This window comes from Ailuropoda melanoleuca, chromosome 11 (genome assembly GCF_002007445.2).
Source record: "Ailuropoda melanoleuca isolate Jingjing chromosome 11, ASM200744v2, whole genome shotgun sequence".
In the NCBI taxonomy this organism is placed as follows: domain Eukaryota; kingdom Metazoa; phylum Chordata; class Mammalia; order Carnivora; family Ursidae; genus Ailuropoda; species Ailuropoda melanoleuca.
Window position 1 is genome coordinate 39,514,483 of NC_048228.1, and position 26,636 is coordinate 39,541,118.

Genomic DNA, 26,636 nt, shown 5'->3' on the forward strand with positions numbered 1-26,636 from the left:
CCTTGATGAGAAGTGATGATGAGTATCTTTTCATTTGTCTGTTGGCCATCTATAGGTCTTCTTTGGAAATATGTCATTCATGTCTTCTGCCCATTTTAATTGGATTGTTTGTTGCTTTGGTGTTGAGTCGTGCAAATTCTTCATATATTTAGGATCTTAACCCCTCATCAGATACATCATTTGCAAATGTCTTCTCCCATTTAGTAGGTTGCCTTTTTGTTTTGGCGATGGTTTCCTTTGCTGTGCAAAAGCTTTTTATTTTGATGTAGTCCCAGTAGTTTATTTTTGCTTTTTTTTTCCTTTGCCTCAGGAGACATATCTAGAAAAATGTTGCTATCACTGATATCTGAGAAATTACTACTTGTGTTCTCTTCTGGGATTTCTATGGTTTCAGGTCTCACATTTAGCTCTTTAATCCATTTTGAGTTTATTTTTGTGTATGGTGTTAGTAGTTTAGTTTCAGGCTTTTGCATGTTGTCCAGTTTTCCCAACACCATTTGTTAAAGAGACTGTCTTTTTCCCCAATTGTGTATTCTCGCCTCCTTTGTCATAGATTGATTGACCATATAAACATGGATTTATTTCTGGGTTCTCTAGTCTATTCCATTTATCTGTTGTGTGTGTTTTTGTGCCGGTACCATACTACTGCTGCTTTGTACTGTATCTTGAAATCTGGGATTGTGATAAGTCTAGCTTTGTTCTTTCTCAGGATTGTTTGGGCTATTTGAGGTCTTTCATGGTTCCATACAAATTTTACTATTGTTTATTGTAGTTCTGTGAAAAATGCTATTGCTATTTTGATAGGGATTGCATTGAATCTATAGATTGCTTTGGGTAGTATGGATATTGTATCAATACTAATTCTTCCAGTTCATGAGCATGGAATATCTTACCATTTGTTTGTATCACCTTTAATTTCTTTTATCAGTGTATGGTTGTCAGAGTTACAATGTGAATTTTTAAGGCATAACTGTTTATTACTTGGGGACTGCCTGTTTTCAGAAAAATTATATAAATGTTCTGATTTTACTTTAAAATTATGAGGGGTCTTTTATCTGGTGCTTTGCTGCAGCTGAAAGTGAGAGGAAATATAAAGAGTAGGTAGCATCCAATCTTTAGGAAATCTTTGTGAAAGTTACAAATCTGTGAGGGGAGTTAAAAGAACACTGTGGAATTTCTTGAACTTGTACTGATTTGACCTGACAAAGTGATATCCTAATGGGATTATAATCAAGAAAGTAAGACCTAGAAAAGTGGAAAACGGTGGTGGTGGGAATAACAAGTAATAATTACTTTTCTTGGTGTTATCATAGCATTTTGAACAGATACATATTTTGTATCCCTGTCATCTTTTATATAGTTGTTTAAGCCTATTAACATTTGTCTTCCTTCATCTACTCCCCCGATGCCACTTGTAAACTTCTTTTGGGAAAGAATCTGATTTAACCATCTAGAAATTTCAGTGTTTGCTTAGCCTCTGGTACTTTGATTAATTGGTGGACAGATGAATGGGTGGATTTATGGATGTATACGTGACAGTTTAGTGCTTAGAAAAGTATTCTAACTCTGCTTGGACAGTAACATTCTCCTGCATTGCCCTGGGCTGCCCTAAAGGAACAGATAAAAAAAATAAGTCCATGAATCCATTTTCATTTTTGCCACTGATAAAGTATTTACCTTTTTGGAAAATTGGCAAAATGTCTTTCGGCTGAAGAATACAGAAATATGTAGTACCTTATAAGGTATTAGTGTTGTCCAAATTAAGTTGTCTTATTTTGGACTTTTTCAAGACCCACTTGGCTTAGCTATTGGCAGACCAACTAAATTCAGGAAGTCTAACATCTTATTCTTTTACTTTTCTGGAAGTAAACAGAAGATGTTTGTTATTCCAAACACTTTGGCTCACTTTGGTTGGGTAAAGGCTTATTACAGAATTTGTTCATTGTTCTTATTCCATTCTTTCTTGTCTGCCGTTTAAACACTTTGTTGCAAAAATTTTTTAAAATTAAAAAAATATGTACATTTTGTTGCTGTTTAACACTTCCATATAAAAAGAGGCAAGGCACGTTAGCCATGATGGAACCAACAAAATATCAATTGATTGGATGTATGCGTGAACAAAATGTGATACATATATAGGAGGGAATATTAGCCTTAAAGAAGAGGGGAGTTATGTCATTTGCATCAACATGAATGAACCTAGAGGACATTATGCTAAGTGAAGAAGACCATAATAAGACAAATACAGTATGATTACACTTACGTGAAGTATCAAAAGTAGTCAAATTCACAGAAACAGAAAGTAGAATGTTGGTTGCCAGGGCCTGGCGGGGAGCAGGAAAAGGGAAGTTGTTTAATGGCTATAGAGTTTCAGTTTGCAAGATGAAAAATTTTTGGATATCTGTTTTACAGCAATGTGAATATGTTTAACATTACTGAATTGTACAATTAATGGTTAAGATGATAAATTTTACATTACCTGTTTTTGTTTGTTTTTTGTGTTTTTGGTTTTTTTGTTACCGCAGTTAAAAAAGAAGAGGCAGTGAGCTGAAATTTGTGTTAGTCAAGTTTGCTACTCTTCTGTAGCATTCACTGGGCTGAGGTTTAAAATAAAATTCATGTATCTATTAAGAGTACAGGGGGAAAATAACAAGAGTAACATGGTTTTTTGTGTTTTTGTTTTGTTTTTTTTTACATTTTCACCATGTTTTAACTAAGATTCATGAGACTCTTGACAGTTATAGCTAGACTGCTGTCAGATACCATGAAGCTGAACATGGTATCAAAAAATTTCTTTAAAATTATTGTAAAGATGATTTTAGACTCTGAGCTTTTTGTTTGTTTGTTTGTTTTACTGTTTTGATAACTGTTGTTATGCATCTTTACTGAGACCTGAAAATGGATTGATGCTATAGCAATGAACGATCCAAGTTTTCCTTTATTTTCAGGAACATTACAAGATGAACTCTTGGTGAAGACCATGTGCTTCTTGATATTGATTTTGTCAAAAGACTTGCCAATGTTTTTTTTTTTTTTTTTTTTTTAGTTCATTTGGAAACATTTCCATTGTTCTTCTCAAAGGTTATTTAGATCAGATGGTGGTTTTGCCTATAACTTGCTAATTTGGGGAATATTTCTTCCCATTGGAGATGAAATGTGTCATATATACTATTTATTTTGATACAAACAGTAAGAACATTGAGTATATTCTTCGCTATATTTTATATTATACAGTACGAACATATGGTCTGTTTATGTACAAAGAGGAAATTCACGTTTTTTGGTGCCATTAAGAATTTATTTTTTCCCAGCTTCATTGAGATATACTTAGCACATAACATTGTAAATTTAAGGTGTACTGTGTATTGATTTAACATATATTGCAAAAGATTACCACCATAGCATTGGCTAACCAAGCATGTCACATAATTATTATTTCTTTTTTGTGTTGAGAGCACTTAAGATCTATTCTCTTAGCAACTTTCAAATATATAATGTAGTGTTTTTATCTATAATCACCATGCTATACTTTAGATCCCTAGAACTAACTCATCTTATAACTGAAAGTGGCAAGTAACTTTTTAGTTCATTTGAAAAGGAACTAGAAAGGCAACTTGTGCTTCTAAGAATATGCAATTTCTTTAGTTTCTGTAAGTCACATACAGTATTAGGCTCTGTTGGAGATTTAAGATGAGTTAGACTCCCTGCCCTTAAGATACTCACAGTGTAATGAGAAATATCTTCACAGCAAATTATGACACAAAACAATATAATAAATGCTATGCTGTAAAATTAAATGAATTCTGTGAGAATAAAGAAGCTGCAGTGAATTCTGATGGGATGGGGGGATAACTTCGTTGAACCTTGGAAGGTAATTAGACTTAACTAAGTGAAGAAGGAGAAGAAAGACTTTACACAGAAAAAAGAACATCATGAGTAAAAGCTGAAAATGTATTGTTATATCATCAGATGCTAAAGCCAGGAGAAAATGATGAAAAATAACACTAGAAATTACTTGAGGTATTCAGACTGCTAACAGTCTGATCTTAGTCGCTTTTGGTCTGGATAAAATTCATAAGCAACCCCAGGACTAAGACTGATATTCCCAGTGAACAATGACTTTGAAAAGTTTCTTATAGGTAAGGCCCTGAAATTAAGTCTTTAAATTGAAAGTGGGATTTTTTTTCACCTCCAGGCTTTAAAATGAGAGGTTGTGCTAAAGTTGAGTTTGTACAAAATCCTTACATTTTGTTAAAGGTGGTAGAACTTGCGCATATACAGTCACTTTCTGTGCTCCTCAGTCACTAGTCACCAGTGGTCCACACGCTCCCAAGTACATCATCGTACTTCTTGAGAAAAGTAGAATTACAGAAATGGAGGCGATCCAAGGGGTCATTCCGGTGCTGATGTTGAAGATAAGGGGCCTGGGTGACACCTGTGATAACCGGCAGAAGCACCGCAGGAGCACAGTCACTCTGGCCCGGAGCCCTGGCTCTTCCTGGTCTACAGTATAGCAGAGTGACCAGCAAAGGGCTCACGCCTCTGTACATGATCCCCACTCCGTGTGTCCTTTCTTGTCATGGTTTGGCTTTTCTAGTATAGGTTATCTGAAATTCCATAGATACCCTGGCTGCTTCTAACAAGATTTTAATAGAGTTATTAACCCATCACTTTAATATGCTTCAACATCAGCCACATCCTTGTATCAAAATGGACGTCATGGAAAATTGGAGGCCAGTTTTAAGTGGAGGCACTCCTCTTCACCCAGAGTCTGTTAGACCTTTCTAATTGTGACCCTTTCAGATAAATGATTATTTATCTTTGAGACACTGATATTCTTCTGGTTCTGGTAGTGGTTTAGAAAAACCGCATTCATCCCTTTACCTTTACCTCCGTGTTCTCCTTATGTCTATACTATTGAAAGTTTTTCTAGAAGACACTTAAAGAGATACTTAGTTATAATATATAACATGGCAAGTCTTTGGAGAACTACCAAAAATGACGATAACAATACCCTAGTCTTCATGTGCTTAAGTGTATCAACTTCTATCTAATTTTTATTATTGTAGGTTTAATATCAACTACGCTTAAGAATAATAATCAGTTATTATTTTTTCTCTATTGTGGTTGAAACCTTATATCTATGTAAAATAAATTGAAACATACCTAGTTATCCAATATGAAGTTTTCAAAAGTTATATATCCCCCCAAGTGATTGGTAACTTGATGTCAAACATCTGGATATTCAAAAGTATCTAAGCCATTCATATAAGGTTTTCCATTTTATCCAAAATATTGATTTGTAGAAACACATGGTTGGATAATTGTTGTCCTATAATAGTCTAGAACTTTCATTTAGGAAATTTTATGTTCTATTAGTGCTTTTGAGTAGAAGCAACTAACTCATTGACTGGATTATAAGTGGCACTCTTAATAAACTCTGCAATGAGAGGGGGAAAACATGGAAGCCGACATACATAATATAAATTGAATACCTGGAAATGCCAACATCAGTAGTTCTTAAGAAGGAAACATTGCCAAGGGTGGGGCCAGGTACAAAAACAATTCTGGAAATTTTTATTTCCACTGCCTCACCTCAATTCTAAGAAACATTAGGAGCCTTATTATTGAATGTTATCTTTAAAAAACATCTTCCAGCTTTTCATTTCCATTAAATTTTCATTCAGACATATCAATGTATAAGTCAATTGCAGTAGATTCATAGATAGGACAGTACACATTGGGAAACTTTTACACCTTTTAAAATGGTTATTAAATTTGGCCTTTGGTGTTTGCTTTCAGTAATAGTTTTTTTTTTTCTTTTGCAAAGAACCACATAAGGGGGAATGTCCCAGCATGTCAGCATTTTTAATTGCAAAATAATAAGGACATAATATTTGCATAGAATGTGTGTAGACAAGATTGGGCAATGTGATCTAGTGATAATGCAATTAGGAACGTTCAGTCCTGGGTGAACAGTCAGATTCTACAGGTATGGATGAATCAAATGATGACAGCCCAAAAAGAGATTACAAATGAAGTATTTCATCACTCTTTATCTACTTAAGCCCTTTATTAATGACGTAGATTAGGACAGAAGACTTTATGCATATAAAAGTCATCAATGAAACAGGTGAGGAGAATAGTATGTTGAATAGCGAGGTTAGAAATAAAATATTGAAGAAGACTACACAAATGTTTCTTTATATTCTATCATAAGTGAAAAAAATAGATGGAGAATTAGCAGATATTTATAGTGAGGAATCAGGAACAGAAAGACCTGGTTTAATAGCCATTCCTACAAAATAAAGACTAGAGAATTTTAGCCAATTGCAAGTTCAGTATAAACCAACAGTGTTACAGTGAAAACTAAAATTTTACTCTGCATAATAAAAAACACTGGTATGATTATTTATAGTTTACAAGGTACTTTTTTTAAAAGTTGGATTTTTTGAGGCACAATTTACATAGTGTAGAATGCATCCATTTGAGTGTAGTGTTATGGGTTTTGACGAATTCATCACCACCACCACAGCTAAGATACAGACCATTTCCATCATTCCAAACAGTTGCTTGTATCCCTTTTAAACAACCCTTACCCTCACCCTAGTCCCTGGTAACCACTATTTTATGACCCCATATTTTTGCACAGTATTTTTCACACAACTTTTTAAAAATGTAATTCTCAGAAGATCCCTACAATATTAATATTACCAACATGTCTGTTTTATAAAGGAAGAAATGAGGGTTCAGTCAAGCAACTTTAAGTGGTGGAGCCAGACACTGAACCCTCATTTTCTAACTCAGAATCTGGAATGCTTCCCTTGACCCTTCCACCTGGACCTTTGCTCTAAGAGTCCCACTTTTCTCTGCGTTGTTCACTCACCTTCAAGTGGATCCCATTTCCAAAGCCAGTATTAAACTTTCATGGTAACTTACCGGAGGAGGGACTAGAGGAGGGTTTCTCAATCTTTTTTTTTTTTTTTCATTATTGTTTCCCTAAGGAGCCTTCCTAGATTTCTTTCTTTCCCTAATCACATCTCCCTCCTCCCCCAATTAAATTTTAACATCATGAATATGCTGTATATCTCTGTTACTGTATGCATTTGTACTTCATATATTAAAATGAGTAAGTTTTTCCACCTACTCTAAGAACTAGTTTGCCCCCATTGGGGACAGTATCACTCCCACTGAGAATGCTTAGACTGAGCAGTAGTTTTCAGCCATTGTTCCACCCAGTGTGTTTAACACATGACCCTTGAGTATGAGACGCATTCACAACGCCGAAAACTTTATAGTAAATACCACATCAGACCTTTGGCAAGATGTTCTTGAAAGTGTCTTCAGAACACGTAGGTCAGTAAAATCAGTTCTTTAGGGTAAACTTCAAATTTATTTAACAGGAGAAGTTAAAATATGGCTTATTTTTAAAATAATTCTTTTGAAGTTTGCTTTCAATCTAGATGTAGACTTCATATAATAAAGGGAATAAGGTAATTCTAGGGGCGCCTGGGTGGCTCAGTCGGTAAAGCGTCTGCCTTCAGCTCAGGTCATGATCCCAGAGTCCTGGGATGGAGTCTGCTTCTCCCTCCCCTACCACCCCACTCATGCTTGCTCTGTCTCTCTAGTGTTCTCTCTCCCAAATAAATAAAATCTCCAAAGAAAAAAAGGGAATAAGGTAGTTCTATTGAAGAATAAACAATCTTATTTTTGTTAAATCCTGTGATGCCTGTAATGCATAGCCTTAACATGTTGTTTATGTGAATATGATTGTTGCAAATCTTTCTTGCCTCATCACTATCTGCCTTTCATCAAGCAGTCATAACTCGGGAGTCATGATAACCAGATGTCTGTGTTCACAGTTGTCTTATGTGCAATGTAGAGGTAGTTGCGTTCTTTTTTGGTAAATGTTTTTTATTGTGATTAAAATACAAGTAACATAAAATTTACCATCATAATCATTTTTAAGTGAACAATTCAGTGATATTAAGTACATTAACACTATTGTACAACCATCACCAACATCCATCCCCAGAACTTTTTTTCATCTTGTAAGACTGGAACACTGTATCATTAAATAGTAACTCCTCACCCCAACCCTAGCCCCTGCCAACTGCCACTATACTTTGTCTTTATGATTTTGACTACTCCAAGTACTTCATGTAAGTGGAATTATACAGTATTTGTCTTTTTATGGCTGGCTTATTTTATATAAAATAATGCCCTCAATGTTTATTCATGTCGTAGCATATTGCAGAATTTTCTTCCATTTTTAAGGCTGAATAATTGTCCATTGTATGTATATACCACATTTTGCTTATCTATTTATCCACTGATAGTTGGATTGCTTCCATGTTTTAGCTGTTGTGAATAATGCTATTATGAACATGGGTGTACAAATATCTCTTCCAGACCTTGCTTTCAGTTTTTTGTTTTTTTTTTTTTTTTGGTGTGTGTCCAGAAGAGGAATTTGTGGATAATATGGTAATTCTATTTTTAATTTGTTGAGGAACTGCCCATACTTTTTTTCCATAGTGCCTATACCATTTTACATTCCCACCAACAGTGGACAAGGGTTACAATTTCACTACATCCTCACCAATACTTGTCATTCTCTGGTTTTTTGATAGTAGCCATTCTGATGGGTGTGAGGTGATATCTCATTGTCATTTCTGTTTGCTTTTCCCTAATGATTAGTGATGCAGAGCATCTTTTCATATGCTTATTGGCTATTTGTATATCTTCTTTGGAGAAATGTCTATTCAACTCTTTTGCCAATTTTTAAATCAAAATTTTTTTATTAAAATTTAGGAGTTCTCTATATAAATTTGGATATTAGCTCCTTGTCAAACATATGACTTACAGGTATTTTCTTCCATTCTGTAGGTTACATATTTACTCTGTAGATAGTGTCATGATGCACAAAATTTTCAAATTTTCATGAAGTCTGATTTACCTATTTTTCTTTTGTTGCCTGTGCCTTATGTGTCATAGCCAAGAAATCATTGCCAAATTCAGTGTCATGAAGTTTTTGCTTTATGTGTTTTTACAAGAGTTTTATCGTTTTAGATTCTTGGTCCATTTTGAATTAATTTTTGTATATGATAGGTAATTGCATGTGAAAATCCAGTTTTTGCAGTACTATTTGTTGAAAGATAGTCCATTTTGAATTCAGTGGTGTTAACGCCCTTGTCAAAAGTCATTTGATCATATAAGCCAAAGGTTCATTTCTGGGTCCTCTATTGTATTCCATTAGTCTGTATGTCTGGCTTTATGCCAAAACCTCACTGTTTTGATTACTGTAGCTTTGTAGTAAATGTTGAAATCAGTAACTGTGAATCTTCTATTGTTTGTTCTTTATTGAGTTTGTTTTGGCTATTAGGGATCTCTTGAGATTCCATATGAGTTTTAGGATGGGTTTTTCTATTTCTGAAAGAAAATACTGTTGAAATTTTGATAAGGATTGCATAGAATCTGTGGATTGCTTTGGGTAATACTCGCATTTTAACAATAATAAGTCTTCTAATCCATGAACGTGAGATATATTTCCATTTATTTGTTTTTTAATTTCTTTCACCAGCATTTTGTAGTTCTCATTGTACAAGTATTTCACCTCCTTGGATAAATATATTCCTAAGTATTTTATTCCTTTTGATGCTATTGCAAATGGAGTAGTATCGTGATTTCCTTTTCAGATAGTTCATTGTTTATAGAAATGCAATTGCTTTTTGTCTGTTGACTTTGTATCCTGGTACCCTTCTTAATTTGTTTTTTAGTTCTAATAGATTTTTGTGTAACCTTTGGGAATCTTAAGATCATATTATGTGCAAACAGAAATAATTTTACTTCTTGCTTTCCAATTTGGATGCCTTTAATTTCTTCTTGCCTAATTGGTCTGGCTAGAAGTTCGAGTACTATGTTGAATAAAAATGGTGAAAGCAGGTGCCCTTGCCTTGTTCCTGCTCTTAACTGAAAAGCTTTCATTTTTTCACCATTGAATATGATGTTTGTTATGGGTTTATCATATATGGCTTTTATTGTGTTAAGATTTTTTTCCTAGTTTGTTGAGTGTTTTTATGATGAAAGTGTGTTGAATTTTGTCAAATGCTTTTTCTGCATCAATCAAGATGACCATGTGGGATTTTTTTCCTTCTTTCTGTTGATGTGTCATATTACATTGATGGGTTTTTGTATGTTGAACCATCCATGCATTCCAGGAATAAATCCTATGTGGTCATGCTATATAACCCTTTCAGCATGCTGCTGAATTCTGTATGATAGTATCTTGTTGAGAATTTTTGCACATTGTTCATAAGGAGTTTTGGTCTATAGTTTTCTTGTAGTAGTCTTTGTTTGGCTTTGATATAAGGTCATGTTGGTCTCACAGAATGAGTTAAGAAGTGTTTTCTCCTTCTCAGTTTTTGGAAACATTTGAGAATTTTTGGTATGAGTTTAAGTGTTTTTGGTAGAATTTGCCAGTGAAGCCAGCAGGTCCAGGGCATTTCTTGTTGGGAAATTTTTGATTCCTGATTCAGTCTTCTTACTAGCTATTCGTCTATTCAGATTTTCTGTATCTTCTGATTCTGTGTTGGTAGGTTTAGTGTTTCTAGGAATTTGTCCATTTCATTTGGGTTATCCAGTTCATTGGTGTACAAATATCATAGTACATAATTCTATGTAATTATAATTCTTTTTATTTCTATAGAATCAGTAGCAATGTCCCCACTTTAATTTCAGATTTGAGCACCCCTTTTTCTTTTTACAATTCATCTATTTAAAGGTTTGTCAATTTTGTTGATCTTCTCAAAGAACCAACTTTTGGTTTCGTTGATTTTTCTCTATTGTGCCTCTATTTCATTTATCTCTGATCTAATTTCTATTATTTCTCTCCTCCTCCTAGCTTTGTGTTTACTTTTTTCTTTTCCTTGTTCTTTTAAGTTGTAAAGTTAGTTTTTTATTTGAGATCTTTCTTGCTTCTTGGTGTGCTAACAGCTATAAATTTCCTCCTTAGGCTCTGTTTTGCCGCATCCCATAAATTTTGGTTTTGCTGTGTTTTCATTTTCATTCATCTCTAAATATTTTCTAATTTTCCTTGAAATTTATTTTTTGTTCCATTGATTGCTTAAACATAATTCCACAATTTTGAGGACTTTCCAATTTTCTTGATGTTATTATTTCTATCCCATTGTGGCCCAAGAAGTTACTTTGTAAAATGAATATCTTTTTAAATATTTTGAGATTAATTTGTGGCCTAACATATGGTATATCCTGGAAAATGTCCCATATACACTTGAGGAAAGTGGTTATTCTGGTTGTTGTTGTTAGGTAAAATAGTCTCTGTGTGTCTGATCTAGTTGGTTTGTTGTTTTTTTTAAGTCCTCCATTTCTTATCTTCTGTCTGGTTGTTCTGTCCATTGTTGGGAGTGGGGTATTGAACTCATGAACCATTGTAGACTGTTTATTTCTCCCTTAAATTTTGTCTACTTTGTTGTTCATATATTTTGATAGTCTGTCATTAGCTGTGTAAATGTTTTTAATTGTTATATCTTCTTGCTGTATTGAAACTTTTATATAATGACTTTGTCTCTTTAAACCTTTTTTTGTATTTTAAGTTTATTATGTATAATATTACTATAGCCACCTCTCTTCTCTTTCACTTACTATATGTATGGATTATCTTTTCCCATCCTTTTACTTTTAACCTGTTTGTGACTCTGGATCTCAGGTGAGTCTGTTGTAGACAGAATATAGTTAGACTGTATGTTTTTATTCATTCTGCCAGTCTCTATCTTTTGGAGAGTTTAATCCGTTTACATTTAAAGTAATTACTGATAAGGAAGGATTTGTGTCATTGTACTATAGGTTTTCTATGACCTTACAGCATTTTTTTTTTTTTTTTTTTAAGATTTTATTTATGTATTCGACAGAGAGAGAGACAGCAGCGAGAGAGGGAACACAAGCAGGGGGAGTGGAAGAGGAAGAAGCAGGCTCATAGCAGAGGAGCCTGATGTGGGGCTCGATCCCGTAACACCGGGATCACGCCCTGAGCGTAAGGCAGACGCTTAACCGCTGTGCCACCCAGGCGCCCCGACCTTACAGCATTTTTGTCCTTCATTTCCTGCATTACTATTTTCTTTTGTGTTTAGTTAAAATTTTTTTGCAGTATAATGTTTAAATTCCTTTCTTATTATCTTTCATATACACTCTATAGGTATTTTCTTTGCAGTTACCATGGGGATTACATCTAACATCGTAAACTTATAACACTAATAATTTGAATACCAGCTTTACTTCAGTAACATACAAAAACTCTGCTCCAGGGTGCCCGACTAGCGCAGTCAGTAGAGCATGCAACTCTTGATCTCAGGGTCATGAGCTTGAGCCAATGTTGAGAATAGAGATTAATTTAAAAATCAGAACAAAACAAAAACTCTGCTCTTCTGTAGCTCCATCCCCACCTCTTTCAGTTATTGATGTCACAAAATTATATATTTCTTTTGTACCCAGAAACATAAAGTAATATTTCTGGAAGTTTTCATATTTTTCTTTAAGTTTGGTACTTTTTGTACATTATCTAAGAAGTCCTTCAATAAAGATTGTGTTGCTATTATATCTGTGGCTGTTTCTGTCACATAAAACATTCATTCTTTTTGTTACAACACTTGTTTCTAATCACTTTTTCTCTTATAGAAATGTTACTTTATGTGTAGCAATTTCTAATATATACAAAGCATTATGGCACCCATGTTAACCTGTACCTTCCTCCTGAGCAACATGTACTTTTCTTATTCAGCACAACCTATTGATGCAGACCTTGTCCCAGCAGTATCATTCATGTCACCATAGAGCTTGTTGAAAATTGCATGTGTCCTTGTAAGAAGGCTGGTCAGTCATATAGGAGATGTCAAAATATATGCCTGAGTCAGCTGAGAGGCATGTTTTGTTTTTACAAATTCCTCTCTTTTTTTCCCCCTTATTTCTAGTGTGCCACCCGGGCTTGAAGGCATGAAAGAACAAGACATCTGCAACAAGATAATGGCTAAATTACTAGAAAATTATAATACTCTGTTTGAAGTAGAGTATACAGAAAATGAAAACCAGAGATGTGAAAACCTGGCTAGGCTTATCATAGTAAAAGTAAGTAACTTTGGCATATGATCTTCAGTATTGCTTATATTTTGAATAGAAAATATTTAAATTATTCTTTGTCATAAAAATATCATGGATATAATTTAGATTATTATCCCTGTGCTTGTTGAATTCTGTTTATGAAACTTGTTCTCTGTGTCAAGTATTTAACTGATCTATATTCTTCTAAAATTGGAGGATAATTGTGAATTGATGTTTCCTTGCTGCAGTAAAATCATCTCAAGATCACTTATGTGAGCCCACCGCTCTGGTCGATTTTTATAGAAGCCTGGTGTTCCAGCAAGGATATGTGTTTATGGCTGTGTTCAGGAGTGCTAGCTTACTGAATAGATTGCAAATTCCTGAAGATAATATTACTGTGTCTTTTTGTTTCTCTTGTGCGTGACACACTTTCAAGTTCAACCTCAGATTTTAAGTCCTACGTATGTAGTTCCTGGCAACTATCATCGGTAAAAGAGTATTTTTATAAGCTGTAAAGGAATCCTTAACAATACTATCTCTATCTTTTTATACATTGGCTGATAATTTATAACCTAATCTTTACACATTAGGGAAATACATGTAGGTCTCCAAAGAGAGCCTGAGGATAAACCAAATCAAATCCTCCAAGGAAGGCATCTTATTTCTCATTTATATTGAGGCAAATCATGATGAAATGGATATGGGAGGTTCCCTTAGGAGGTTTCCCGAAACTTATCCCATTTATAGACTGCATTATACCTGTTGATTCATATGGCAATGAATGATAAAACCCAAGCACTGTTTTGGTCATTGAAAAGGTATTTTCATCTCTTCTTCCAGTTGAGACTATGACTTTGAAGAAGAAATAAAAGGTAAAGTGTATCAAGTAGCATCCTTCCAAAAAAGCAAAAGAAGACCAAAAACTAGGCTTTCTTAACCAGGGCTTATGCTGTTAATACAACAGACTCCCCATAAGAATATAGTACATCTGAAAGGGAAGCATTTATTTGGAATCTTGCCAAACTGATAAAAAGAACTCTAAACTAAAATTTGAGGGAAGGGAAGAATAATGCACAGATAAAATGATAAAACAAGATAGACGTATAACCTAAGTTGGAGGTAACACAGTAGCTGAGAAAATGTCAGTGATTCATAAGAGAAAATATGGTAAAAAAGATACACCAGTTTTGCTACCAAAAAATTAAGTAATTTTTTTAAATAGAAAAAAATCTACCTTAAATTCGTTCTTCTGGTTCCTATACTACTTTGCAACGGTCTCTTTTTAAAATATTAAAAAGTAATTGACTTTCTTTCAGTTGTATCTCTAATCAACACTTTTTAACATCTGTACTTTTTAACTAGAGCTGATAATAAGATAAGCCTAAAATATAATGAAAACAGGAAAATATGATCTAGGCAAGACATACTTGCTGAGATGCAGGTATTAACTGGAATGTGCCAAGAGGAGGTTATATGCTGTGCAAGTAAAATAACACCTGTTGAAATATGTGGAAGGGAGTCCCTGCTTGGAAATCATTGAGCTACTAGGTTTAAGTCTGGTGGAGAACTGAGCATGAGAGTACAAGATAAGACATACAGAGTCAAATACAGATATGTTAGATAGATGAAGAATATGACTGCTGCTCTCCTAATGCAAGTTTCAGATCTGGCCTAGAGGCAGATAAAGGTCATGGTGGGAAACTACACTGTGGAAGCATCATTCTGCTAAAGCAAAATAGTTGGTCCATTCTTTACTGATCTTGCTGTTAGTCTCATCTCAGATGGTAGATTATGCTACAAGGGAGTATGATGTTCTGGACCTAGTTACAACCAGTAAGGATAAATAGAGGTTAGGAAAATTATTTTAATGGAATGTGCCAGTGCCATTTTAGGGTCTATAAAAATAAAGAACATGCTAGCCCAGTTAGGTATGGCAACTTGGATATTGCTTAGAAGGAAGATTTTTTTTTTTAATTCCTAAAATCATAGAAATATTAGATACAAACCAAAAGGAAGCTGGGTTAAAAAGGAAATGGGAGGCTCACAATGAAATTATTAACATACTGAAAAATTGGAAAAATGGAAGGAAACTGAAAAAAACAAGTTCTTGCTCTGATCATTCTCATGAGCTCAGCTTTTGGAAGGATGTGTACAAGAAGAAACTGGCACAAAGCAAGGAATAAATATGCAAGACTGACAGACACATAAAAAGAGCTGAGAATAACCTTAGGCTCTGGAAACTACTATATCTCTAACTACTTTCTATATCTCAGTATGGAAAAGGGCTTTTAAGGGGAAGAAGTACAAAATGTATCCACTGACACAACTCTGTGCACACCAGTGTGGGGAGCAGAGTCATAAAGGATTGAAGGAAGCTCCTCACAATATCCTTGTGGGCTGTATGGAGATTTGGGGCTCAGACAAGGTACGTTTAGTTGCATTTGGACCAGGTTGAAGGACTTTAAATGTAGATCGGTGTTAACTTTGGGGCAGTCCTCTACATTTGTTTGTGTTATTTTCAGTATTTTAATCATTGACATAAATGAGTATATACTTAGCACATTTGCAAGTGAAATAAAGTTAGATGAATAGATCAGATAATGGATGGCTGGATATATAGACCAATAAGATGGGGTGTGTGTGTGTACAGCCATTTCTCTCTCTTTTCTTGCTTCAAACAAACAAAAACATTTTATTTGGGCTTGCAGCAAAGTGCTGAGGTCAGATGGGTCCCTCCCACAGCTGCAAGGGATGGATGAGTCACAACGGTCTAGACTACCATCCTTTTTAAGTAGTAATTGACTTAAAAGAAGATTGAGACAGTTCTGACCAAGGATGTAAGGCCAAGTACACTGGGGGGGGGGGCCTCTGGGAAAGATTGTCATCCCTGATTTAAAAGAATGATTTAAGAGATCAGAGCTGTGGTTTGCCTCAGGGTATAGATGACTCTGATGCTTGTGATTGACTAGGAAAACGCCCAAGGGAACTCTCTGGAGGTAATGAAAATGTTCTTTATCTCAATAAGATGTGGGTTATCTGGGTGTATGCATTTGTCAGAACTCATGCAACTTTACACTTAAGATTTATCCATTTAACTTAATGTAAATTATTTTTTAATTTTTAATTACGAAGTGAGAAGGTAGCAGGCCTTTGAGAAAGATGCCCATCTCTTCCATCCTGCTTTCAGATGCTATCATCTGAAAGTATGATGCTTGGAGCTGTTGCCACCATCTTTGCCCTTGATGAATGTATCACTGACACATTGAAGTTGGCTGCTAATGGAGGAGAAAGGCTAGGTTCCCCATCATTGCTGATGTGCTGAACCAACCTAGAACACACAAACCTCTGGACTCTTGAGTTACACAAGGGAAATAAAAGTCCTCCGAGTATAAACTACTTTTAGCAGAGTATTCTGTTTCTTGCACCAAAAGCATTATAACTGATACAATCAGTATAATCAGTATAATTGGAAAGTGCTATACTTAGGTTTATAAAATTATTTGTACAAAGATAGCCCAGAGGAGACCAAAATTAATAACAGTTAAATTGAAAATTATCCACAGATTTCTCCTTTTTTTCACCCACAGATTTTAGTTAATTTCCAGCAGATTACAAGATGTCAGCGTGATGTAACTGCCCCAAATACTAAAGATCCGTTCAAGGAGTACACCAATAGTATGCAGAATAAAGAATGTAGGTCTCACTGCTCTTGGTGTAGGTCAGGCAATATCTGCACTATTATCTCTGGTTCTGAGTACTACATTCTGACTCTCCTGGCAATCACCACTGTTACTCATTTATTCTCACTAAATATATATTTGCCTGGGTGACTGTCTTTTACTTCAGTTACCATACATACTGCTGATGACTTTGAAATCATAACTTGAGCCCTGGCTTGTCAGAAGAGCATTAGAACTGTATTTCCAGCTATCTATAAAATGCCAGACTTGTGCCTCAAACTTCTTACACCAAAAACATCATCCCCAAAACTTAGTGTTCTGCCCTCTCTAACCCTAATTTGCCAGTCCCCAGCCTGCCAGACTAGAATCCTTACTTTACCCTTGACTCCTCCCCCCTTTACCATTCCCACAGGGACTCAGGTTCTGTCTTCTGTCTCTTGGAATGGGTGTCTTTTGTCTACCTGTTAGATTAGGGCCTTATCACAGCCGCACAGTTTCAGACTGTTCTCCCACTTCTAGACACACTCCCCTCCCATATCCTTTCTACCAGTGTGATAGAGTTCTGTGCCTAAAAAACAAGCCTGATCATACCCTGTTCCTCCCTTAGGTAAATAAACCTTTTGCTGTGATTGTTCTGTCTTCTGCTCTTTTGCTGACAGTATGTTTAGGATGCCTTTACTTGAAATTCGGGCCTTCACACGTCCCCAGATCAAACTTTCTCTATTAAATATTTGAATGAATATTGAATCGTTCTTGTCATCTTCTATTTCTCTGGCCTTTCTTCAGTGTCCTTTGAGGACTCTCCTTTCTCAGTCAGAAGTAAACACTGTTATTTCCTAGGTTTATTCTTAGGTCTTCAGTGCAGAGCTCTGCTGGCAAACCATACACAGATGTCTCACTGCCTAGTGGTCACTTGCACCTGCATGTCCCGTGGATTATCTCATCATCTTTTCTTGTCCTTGAAGATCTAATGCTCCTCTTGTCTTAATGAATGGCCCATCCATCTACACAACTGCTCTAGGTCGATGTCCAACAATCACTAAAACCTGTGAATTCTGCTACCTAAGTATCTCTTAAGTCTCTCCCCACCCTTCACTACTACTTCCTCAGAGCCTCTCGTCCAGGCAAGAGAATTCTGCGCTTAGCTCATTACAACAATCACCTGGTGGCCCAGACCTAGAGTCAGAAACTTCTCATAGGGCCCCCAAACCTGCATTTTTATAGGCTTCCTTGGTAATATTAATAATCAGCCAGATTTGTGGACCGAGTAATCCTTGGGGGATTGTTACAATAGCTTTCTTACTTGTTTCCCCGACTTTAGTCTGTCCCTTGACTCCATCTTCCCTCTTCTGCCTGAGTTATTCTTTATTATGCAGTTACAAACATGTCACTTCCCATTATCAGAATTCTTCGGTGGGTTTTCTTCATCTATCCCTACATTATAAAGTGTAAGTCTTAGCAAGGCAAACGAGTTTTCATAATTAGAACCCACCCTACTTATTCACACTTCCTTCCCACCACTCCTCCCCATACATTTGATGTACTAAGCAATCTTTGATGTGATCATGGAAGCAATGTCATTTCAGGCCTCATGTTTGTCAAGCTGTGGCTCAATGCCTGGCACTGAAAATTCCTTGCATTCAGAAGATGGACTCTATTCATTTTACTGAAAATAATGTCCCTGACCACAATTTGTACATAATATGAAATCAGTGTTTTTTTCAAAATAATTGAATAAAATTTAAAGCATGATATTTCACCGAGTACTTTATGACTGCCTTATTTTAAGAAAAGATACTAGATACTTTTAAAGATTTTAACAGTTCTGAAAAGAGCACTGAAAATAGAATAAGAAGGCCTATATTTGTAACCTGGCTACGATATGACTGGGTAATTTATAATATCTGTTTCGCTTCCCTGTTATGTAAAATGGTAAATATTCTATAGATTTATTGTGGGATTCAAACCATTAATGCTTATGAAAGTATTTTCAAAGCTAGTTAAATAGTATAGAAATCTAAAGTATTCGGGGGAGGGTGAAAATATAGGATGAAGAGCAATTGATGAAGCCCTTGGCTTACTTTGAAATGATTGGTCCAGGATACTTCAGTAGATATATTTATCAATAAGCTTAGGGCACAAAGTTTGAAACTCTAATCTAGAATAAGGCAGAATGGATTAGAACTTCCAGTCTGTGTGCCTATGGGCAAATTATTCAGTCTCTCCTTCAACCTTAGTTTCCTCATCTATAAAATAGGAAAACTATCACTAACTAATTTGGCTGTTTTTTTGTTATGATTAAATGAAATAAAAATAGCAAGTTTTCAATAAATTTTAGCTTGAAATCATTGGGTTCACATCAACTTTATGATATTATCTTACTTCTCTTTAACTGAAAGGAAATCAGGCTTAATGATGGAAAGAAAACAGTCAAAGGCAGAAAAATAAATTTGACGATCAGGTGTGTTACTCATGTCAGAGGAGTTAATGCTTCTAGACATTTCTTACTATTCACTATTATAGATTTTTTTATTATTATGACTATATTAAGTATCCTCTTGTCTTTGGAAAGGCAAGAATTGAATATGATTGTGCCTTCAATGGGTGGAAAAGAGTGATTTTAGTATTCAAGCATCTATTCAGATATTTTTTTGGAAAATGAGTTATTTTTTTTAAAGTGGAATTTTTATGGAAGAATGGAGTATTTAAGTAGCTCTGTGAAAATGGGATTTCAACAAGTTGAGAGGAAGTGAACAGAGAATCAGAAAATCTTCCAGGAAAACGTTATGCTTTATGTCCTGTGTTCTTTGTGTAGTGGTGACCAGACGTTTCTGGCCACACCATAGGAAGTAGCACAAGAGCTACATATCAGTGTGCAGCTCAACTATGGAGTTAGCAGTTATAAGAATAGAAGAATGATGAGAGGTTTTAAGAACAAGATGCGTTTAATTTAAGCTATAGTTTAGATTTTTTCTTTTTTTTTTTTTTTTTTTAAATGCAAGCAGGAAGTTGTGTGGCTCTTCAGCGAAGCCTTTTTGTAATAAGCTCTCAGGGGAGTAGCCTAATGTCTGTTTCTACTCAGTTGACTCTGGTCAGTGCTGCAAAATTGATCATGGCTTGTACAATGCATTCATCAGTCCTCTACCAGGGGCCAAGGCAAAAAATAAGGAAAAAGGTTTATCTATAGGACTCTTCCTTCAAGTCCACTTTCTCTCACATTCTCTGTGAGTGAACTAATGTCCCTTTAAGGCTTTTCCAGATTCTGTAGTGATTTGGGCATATCCATGAGATCTCGTTACTTCAATCAAAGGAATTTTGGATAGACGTCTTCGGACTGTGACATTTGGAGAAATCTATAGTCTGCTGGAGGTCTGAGAATGTACATGTTTATTCTTGGCATTTTAATCCACATTTTGCTGAATTTGTCATGTAGTCTTCATAGCTTGTTCTTTATAGTTATGGCCATTTCTTGCTTAAGGGGCAGCTTTCTTTTCTCTTTTTCATTTTTGGTTTTTGTAGGTTTCAAGAAAGGAGCGTAATAGAAGCACTTTATTTTGCCAAATTGAAAGGTCAAATCTGTATTTCTAAATAACTAGTTTACGAGAAACTTATCTTTCAAGTAGACCTCTAACAACTGTAGTTTAATTTCTCTAGCTTCAGAATAATTCTAGAGTCTCTTTTCATAAAAGGATCTAACTCCAAGACTTAGTGAAGTTTTTCCCTCATATTCATCCAAGAATTTCCTTACTTATCCAGATTTTTACATACACTAAATTTGGTGGCTTAAATATGGTTTAAATAATGCACCATGTAATTTAAGCTGCATTTATTAAATCTAAATAATTATTGAGTGTCTGCTATGTGCAAAACATTGTTCTAGGCACAAAGAATACATCAGTAAGCAATAGACAAAAGTTTCTGCCTTTATGAAGCTTATATTCTAATGAATATACAATAAACAATAGCCAATAAGTAATTAAGAAACTAGTATGTCACATGGTGATAGGTTCTGTGGAGAAAAGCAGAGAAAGGGAGAATAGTGGTAAGATAGGGGAATGGCATTCCATCATTTAAATAGATTGGTCAAATGCTTCATTGGCACAGGGACATTTGAGCAGAGACTTGAAGGAAGCAGCAAGCCAAAGAGACACTTGAGAGAAGAACGTTCCATACAGGGGGAGAAGAGGAGTACAAAGCCTTGAGGTGGGAGTATACCTGTTTTGTCTGTTCAAGCAGAGTTGAGAAGGCTAGTATGGTTGAATTACATTGAGCAAGGGAAAAAGGTAAAGAAATGAGGTCAAAGAGGCAGTAAGACACCAGCTCATGGATGCTCTTAAAAGTCATGGTAAACACTTTGACTTTTATTCTGACAGTATTTTATTAGACAGTATTGAACGAAAGAGTGCCATGACGTGACTTACATATTAAAAGGATTACTCTAACTGCTAGGCAGAGAATAGACTGTTGAGAGGAATAGACAGTAGCAGAGAGACCCATTGGGAGTTTATCACAATAACCTGGTTAAGAAATGTTGGTGGCTTGGGGCGCCTGAGTGGCTCAGTCGTTAAGCATCTGCCTTCGGCTCAGGGCGTGATCCCGGGATCCTGGGATCGAGCCCCATGTCAAGCTCCTCCGCTGGGAGCCTGCTTCTTCCTCTCCCACTCCCCCCGCTTGTGTTCCCTCTCTCACTGGCTGTCTCTCTGTCAAATAAATAAATAAAATCTTTAAAAAAAAAAAAAAAAGAAATGTTGGTGGCTTGGGCCCAAGGTAATGGTAGTGATGATGGTGAGAAGAGCTGACAAGTGAGTTAGGAAATGAAAGAACAGCACAGTAGGAGGTACTAGAGACCCCAGTTAGGCTAGAGAATATTTGAGATGGGAGCAAGCAGGCTAGAAGACTGGTGGGCTGTGAACAGAGTAGATATTTACATTAGTAATTTTGGAGGTGGAGCAGTCTGGAGTGATGAAGAGATTTAGGTTGTGTTCATGAGAATAAGTGACTGAAGTAGAGAAGAGAAAGTCATTCAAAGGAGATGGTTAAAGGGAATGAATAAAGATACTGATGGTTTGTTCATATTGGCCCTGAATGTATCCAGAAGGATGGCAAATACTGAGGTAGACGGGAAAGATGTAAGCCCGGTCTGCCTAGCATATACATATCATTTACATACTTTGTGTATAAATATGCTTTGTGTATAAATTACATCTATATATATTTAATAAGGCTACAGAGCCCTATATATAATACACAGAATAATGTGATTAATATGTTGCTCAGTATTGAGCTAGAGATACTTAACTGAGTATCACTGTATTCCAAATAAAGATCTTGTGAGACAGTCTTTATTAGACAGTGTCACTTCTGCCCATTATATCCTTAGGAATTTCTTTGAAATTGACTTCAGAACATAGGTCATTCATGTGTTCTATTGGGCATTGCCATTATTGGACTGGGAGATCCTTGTCTTTTAATGCTACATTTGATAATGGGAAATAATCAGAGTCATTTTGAGCTGCAGCAGATCACGAAGTTGGGGAGTAGTGATTAAATATTAACTTTTGTGTTTAAAATTGAAACTGGCTATAAAATAATTATGTTGATTTTCCTGTGTGACTCATAAGCAAACTCAAAATAGTTAAAAAATGTTCTGAGCAAAAGCAAAATGTTAGAATAACCCTTCACGGTGATTAGTTTGAGGGAAGTGCTCAAGTATCAGTATGTGGTATGGCAAGTTTGATTACAAAGTTCAGTCTTATTCCTGTAGAGTAAAAGTCACATAAACTGATAGATCACATAAACTTTCTAAATTATTTCCCATACACTTTTCATGCTCAAGAACACTGCATGTGTCTTTACTTTTCATTTAGGGCTACAGTCTAAACAAATTAAGTTCAACAAATGTTCATTCACCTTTTTTTTTTTTATATTTAATACCTACTCTGTGCAAAGCTCTGGGCTAAGGGCTAAGCCTCTTTAGAAAAATAAAAAGACCTTTCCCTGCCCCAAAAGGAACTTACAGTCTATAATAAACACACCAAATCAGTGCAGGAGCAGAGGGGCAAATGGGGGGAGGCTTTATGCCAGGTATTACACTAACTTCTTCTGTACATATTATCTCATTTACTTCTTACAGTAGCCCTGTGAAGTAGATGAACTTAATTCTACTTTGAACACGAGCAAGTCGAAAGAGTAAATTATTCAGGGTCAAGAGCAGTAAATGACAGAGCTGGGTTTTTAAACTCAAAGTGCTAATTACAGGCCAAGTATAGAAATAACCAAAATCTTAGTTTAAGTTGGAATATCAGTGCCATGAACATTTGTACATTTATTCAATATTAATTACTGTAGTAATTTAGTGTCAGGGAAGATTTCTGTTCTGATTCTAGTCCTTTATGCATTTACTACTCCTAACCTCTTCTGTAGCCCCTCAATACTCCAAACTGGGTAGCAGTGGAGTCATAATAGGAAATAAAAAAATGTTTTGGTTTTTATGTTGTTTGATGCTTTGTGATTTGGCTGTGTTATCTTTCTGTGTGGGTGAACTTACATGGTAAAAGTGCCTAACCTGTACTCCCCAAAATGTTATTTTGAGCACTTAGGAACTCAGAGGTAGCAATAAATTAAAATTCACTTGTTCATGTCTTCAGATCAAACCTTTTTTGGACAGTGAGCTGTACATTTTAGATTGGTTCTGAGTTTTAAGGCTAAAAATTAGTAAATGATGTTTAAGAAACATAAAATTGCATAATAGAATGCATGTGTGACTCAAATAGGCACTTTCTAGTAGTGGCGACTGATTAGATTATCAATGAATGTAAAGCATTAAGTAATAAAATAGTACTAGAAGTTACTGCTTAGCTTGGGATAGTTCTGTGACTCCAGTCTTTAGAACACAGTCACGTACTTACAATTCAGATTGCTGTTAATTTCTTTTCCCCAGACATTTTGTGTTGTAGAGTGTTTACAGATAAACACTAGAAAGTCATGTCTGCTCAGGAATCATTGGACTAGATTAGATATATCTGCCAGGTGTTAATTTCCTTCTTTCTTATTATGAAGAATACTTAACAGAAGACAGACTAAATTGCTTTGCTTATGAAAACATCATTATGCTCTGCAACCTTTAAACTACTTACAGTGAGATGACAACATTTTGGAACCGATGCCTCAGAAGTTGCCTATTTTATTTTTATTTTTATTTTTTTTTTTAAAGAGTGGGGGAGAGAGAGAGAAAGATGAGAAGGGGCAGAAGGAGAAGGAGCGTTGTAAGCAGGCTCCATGCTGGGCATGACAAAGGACTGGATCTCATGACTCTGAGATCATGACCTGAGCTGAAATCAAGAGTCAGATGCTTAACCGACTGAGCCACCCAGGCGCCCGGAAGTTGGCAGCCAATGACTAAGGAGCATGGGGGTATAAATTCCCAGCTCATTTACTCCTTGGTTGAAAAGATTCTGTTGTGTGTGTTGTAGAGTGTTTCCCAGAGCTTTCCCCTAAGTCTGAGCCTCAAAACTACTGTAAAAGCTCAATTAGCTTCATAATGACACCCTTACTAGCTACCGTCTTCCCTCTGTTATCACCCATTTCCCTGCTGAACCACAGAAATAAACTACTTGCCCTCCATCCTTGTTGCAGGGTCTAATCTGGGTTGAGTGGGTGGGAGTCTAACCTAGGACATCTCAAATTCTCCTTCAATGAATCCCTTGCTCATCCTCCGGGTACAGTTAATCCCCATCTCCTCTACCGTCTTAGGGTTCTTTCTTTCTCCTTCTCTTAAAACAAGCCTCATATTTTGCCTTGGGTGAGTACTGCTTTTTTCTCTTGTGTTGCATTATATGTTCTTCAAGGATCAGAACAATATCTCCTATTTACTTATCCTTTTGCTTTTCTAAAAATGATAGAGTAACTCTTGCATTCTTGTGTCTTCCAAAACACTTATTCTAGTTACTTATATTTATTCAAAAATCTTTTGAATTACATCATGTACATCTAAGTAAAGGCTAATTCAAATGTATTCAGGGAAGTCATGTAACCGTTCTGGGAATTAGTACTGGTTGACATTTCTAGAGTATACAATAAAAGTTTGCTTAACAGAACTCCATCTAACTAATTTGCCAGATTAATTAATTCTCTGCATTTGCTTTTAAAGCATACTGACTGCATGGCAACTCTGTGACTAATAAACTATACTCTTATATACTTGTTCATTACCAGTTTTACTTTATGCTGACCAAGAGTCGTTTGTCTTTTTCTAAAACTATTCATGCCAGTTTGTTTGTGGTACCTGTATAATTTACTTAAACAAATGCAATGTTAATGCAACACGATAGCTATTTGTAGGAAAATGGTGCCAGAGTAGTTAATACAAGCTTTTGTAACAGATTCTGAAATCTTAAGGGTTTAACACAATCCAAAGTTATTTCTCACTCCACAGTGTAGTGAGTTGAGCAACTCTCCTCCATTTTGTCCAAACCATCCTCCAAAGTCGCTTCAGCAAAAGAGAGGGGTTGAGAATAATATGGAATAGTGTTATGACTACACCTGGAAGTGGCTTAACATACTTCTTACATTCCATTGAGCAGATTTAGTCTTATGGCTCCCCACCTAACTGTAAGGGAGGCTAGAAATGTAGTCTTCCTGGTGCATAAGGAGAGGACACAGAGGACACAAAGAGACAGTGTTGTGTACACAAAGAATTATTTCTGTTGTAAAAGATAAGTTGAATACATTGGAGAGACTTGATAAAGATTTAAAGGCTTTATATTTTTACTCCACAAACATTATGATTATGGTTTATACAACGAAGAAGGTGTGGAATTCCAAGCTCTTGGACATTTCCAAACAAATGCCCACATCAAAAGACTGGAAAATAAATGAAGTCTGAAGACTTATAAAGTAAAAAAAAAAATAACGTATTATTTATATGTGTCATTTTTAAATATTCTTGTTTTAGTTTACTTTTGGGGTTACCTAACCTGCTACTTTTCCTTATCTAATTAGATAGGAAGGATTCTTCTAGAGAACCATTATTTTATACACTTAATAGCAGGCCTCTGGAGATGGACTGCTTAGTTTCAAATTCCACCTCTACCACTTACTAGGTGTGTGACCTTGGACACACTACTTCTACTTTCTGTACCTTAGTTTCTGTATATAAGAAATTTAGATAGCAAAAGTGTATATTTCATAGGGTTATTGTGAGGGTCAAATGAATACATGTATAAGTACTTAGAAAAATGCCGTGCACGTAGTAAGCACTATATAAGTGGTATCCAGTATTATATTTTGATTGTCATCATCATCATTATTGTAAGATTTAATTCCACAGTTTTCTACTGAGTGACCACACTATAAGTGACACTGTAATAAATACTTATATGACTTAAAGTACTTTGGTAGAAAACAACAAAAAAACAACTTCAGCTAAAATTAGACTTAAAAAAAAAAAGAAAAAAAGAATTGTTTGGAACTACATGGGGTATTTCGCAGAATAGAAAGCAAAGCTGAGCACATGAGTAAGATGGCAGTGTAGGAGGCCCCAACCGTGGTTCGCCCACAAAAAGAATGATTTGACAACTACTAATGGATGAAAATAGTTCTGGGAAAGCTTCAGGGTACAGTGAAGAAGCTCCAGCAACCAAGCGGAACACAAAAACCAAGAATGGCCACATAGATAAGTGTAGGAAGCAGTTTACCTGTATCAGCTTATTCCGTGGGCCACAACACAGCTTCGTACCAAGAAGGATCCTCTTGGCTTTGATTTCCCTCTGTGGAGGTAAAGGAGAGCAAAGGGACCCCCAGCAGCCCTTATTGCCACCATGGACAACCATACCCTGTCATCTCTGC

The 26,636-nt window shown here is 35.6% G+C and overlaps 1 protein-coding gene across 7 annotated transcripts in view; it reads left to right on the forward strand.

Moving 5' to 3' along the window:
* FAM13A (family with sequence similarity 13 member A) overlaps nt 1-26,636 on the forward strand; it is a 339,281-nt gene that overhangs the window by 140,256 nt on the left and 172,389 nt on the right. For all 7 annotated transcript variants that reach the window (XM_034671515.1, XM_034671514.1, XM_034671512.1 and 4 more), the window contains one exon: nt 12,984-13,137. In XM_034671515.1, the coding sequence (XP_034527406.1) occupies nt 12,984-13,137 (154 nt within the window). The remainder of the gene's footprint in view (nt 1-12,983; nt 13,138-26,636) is intronic.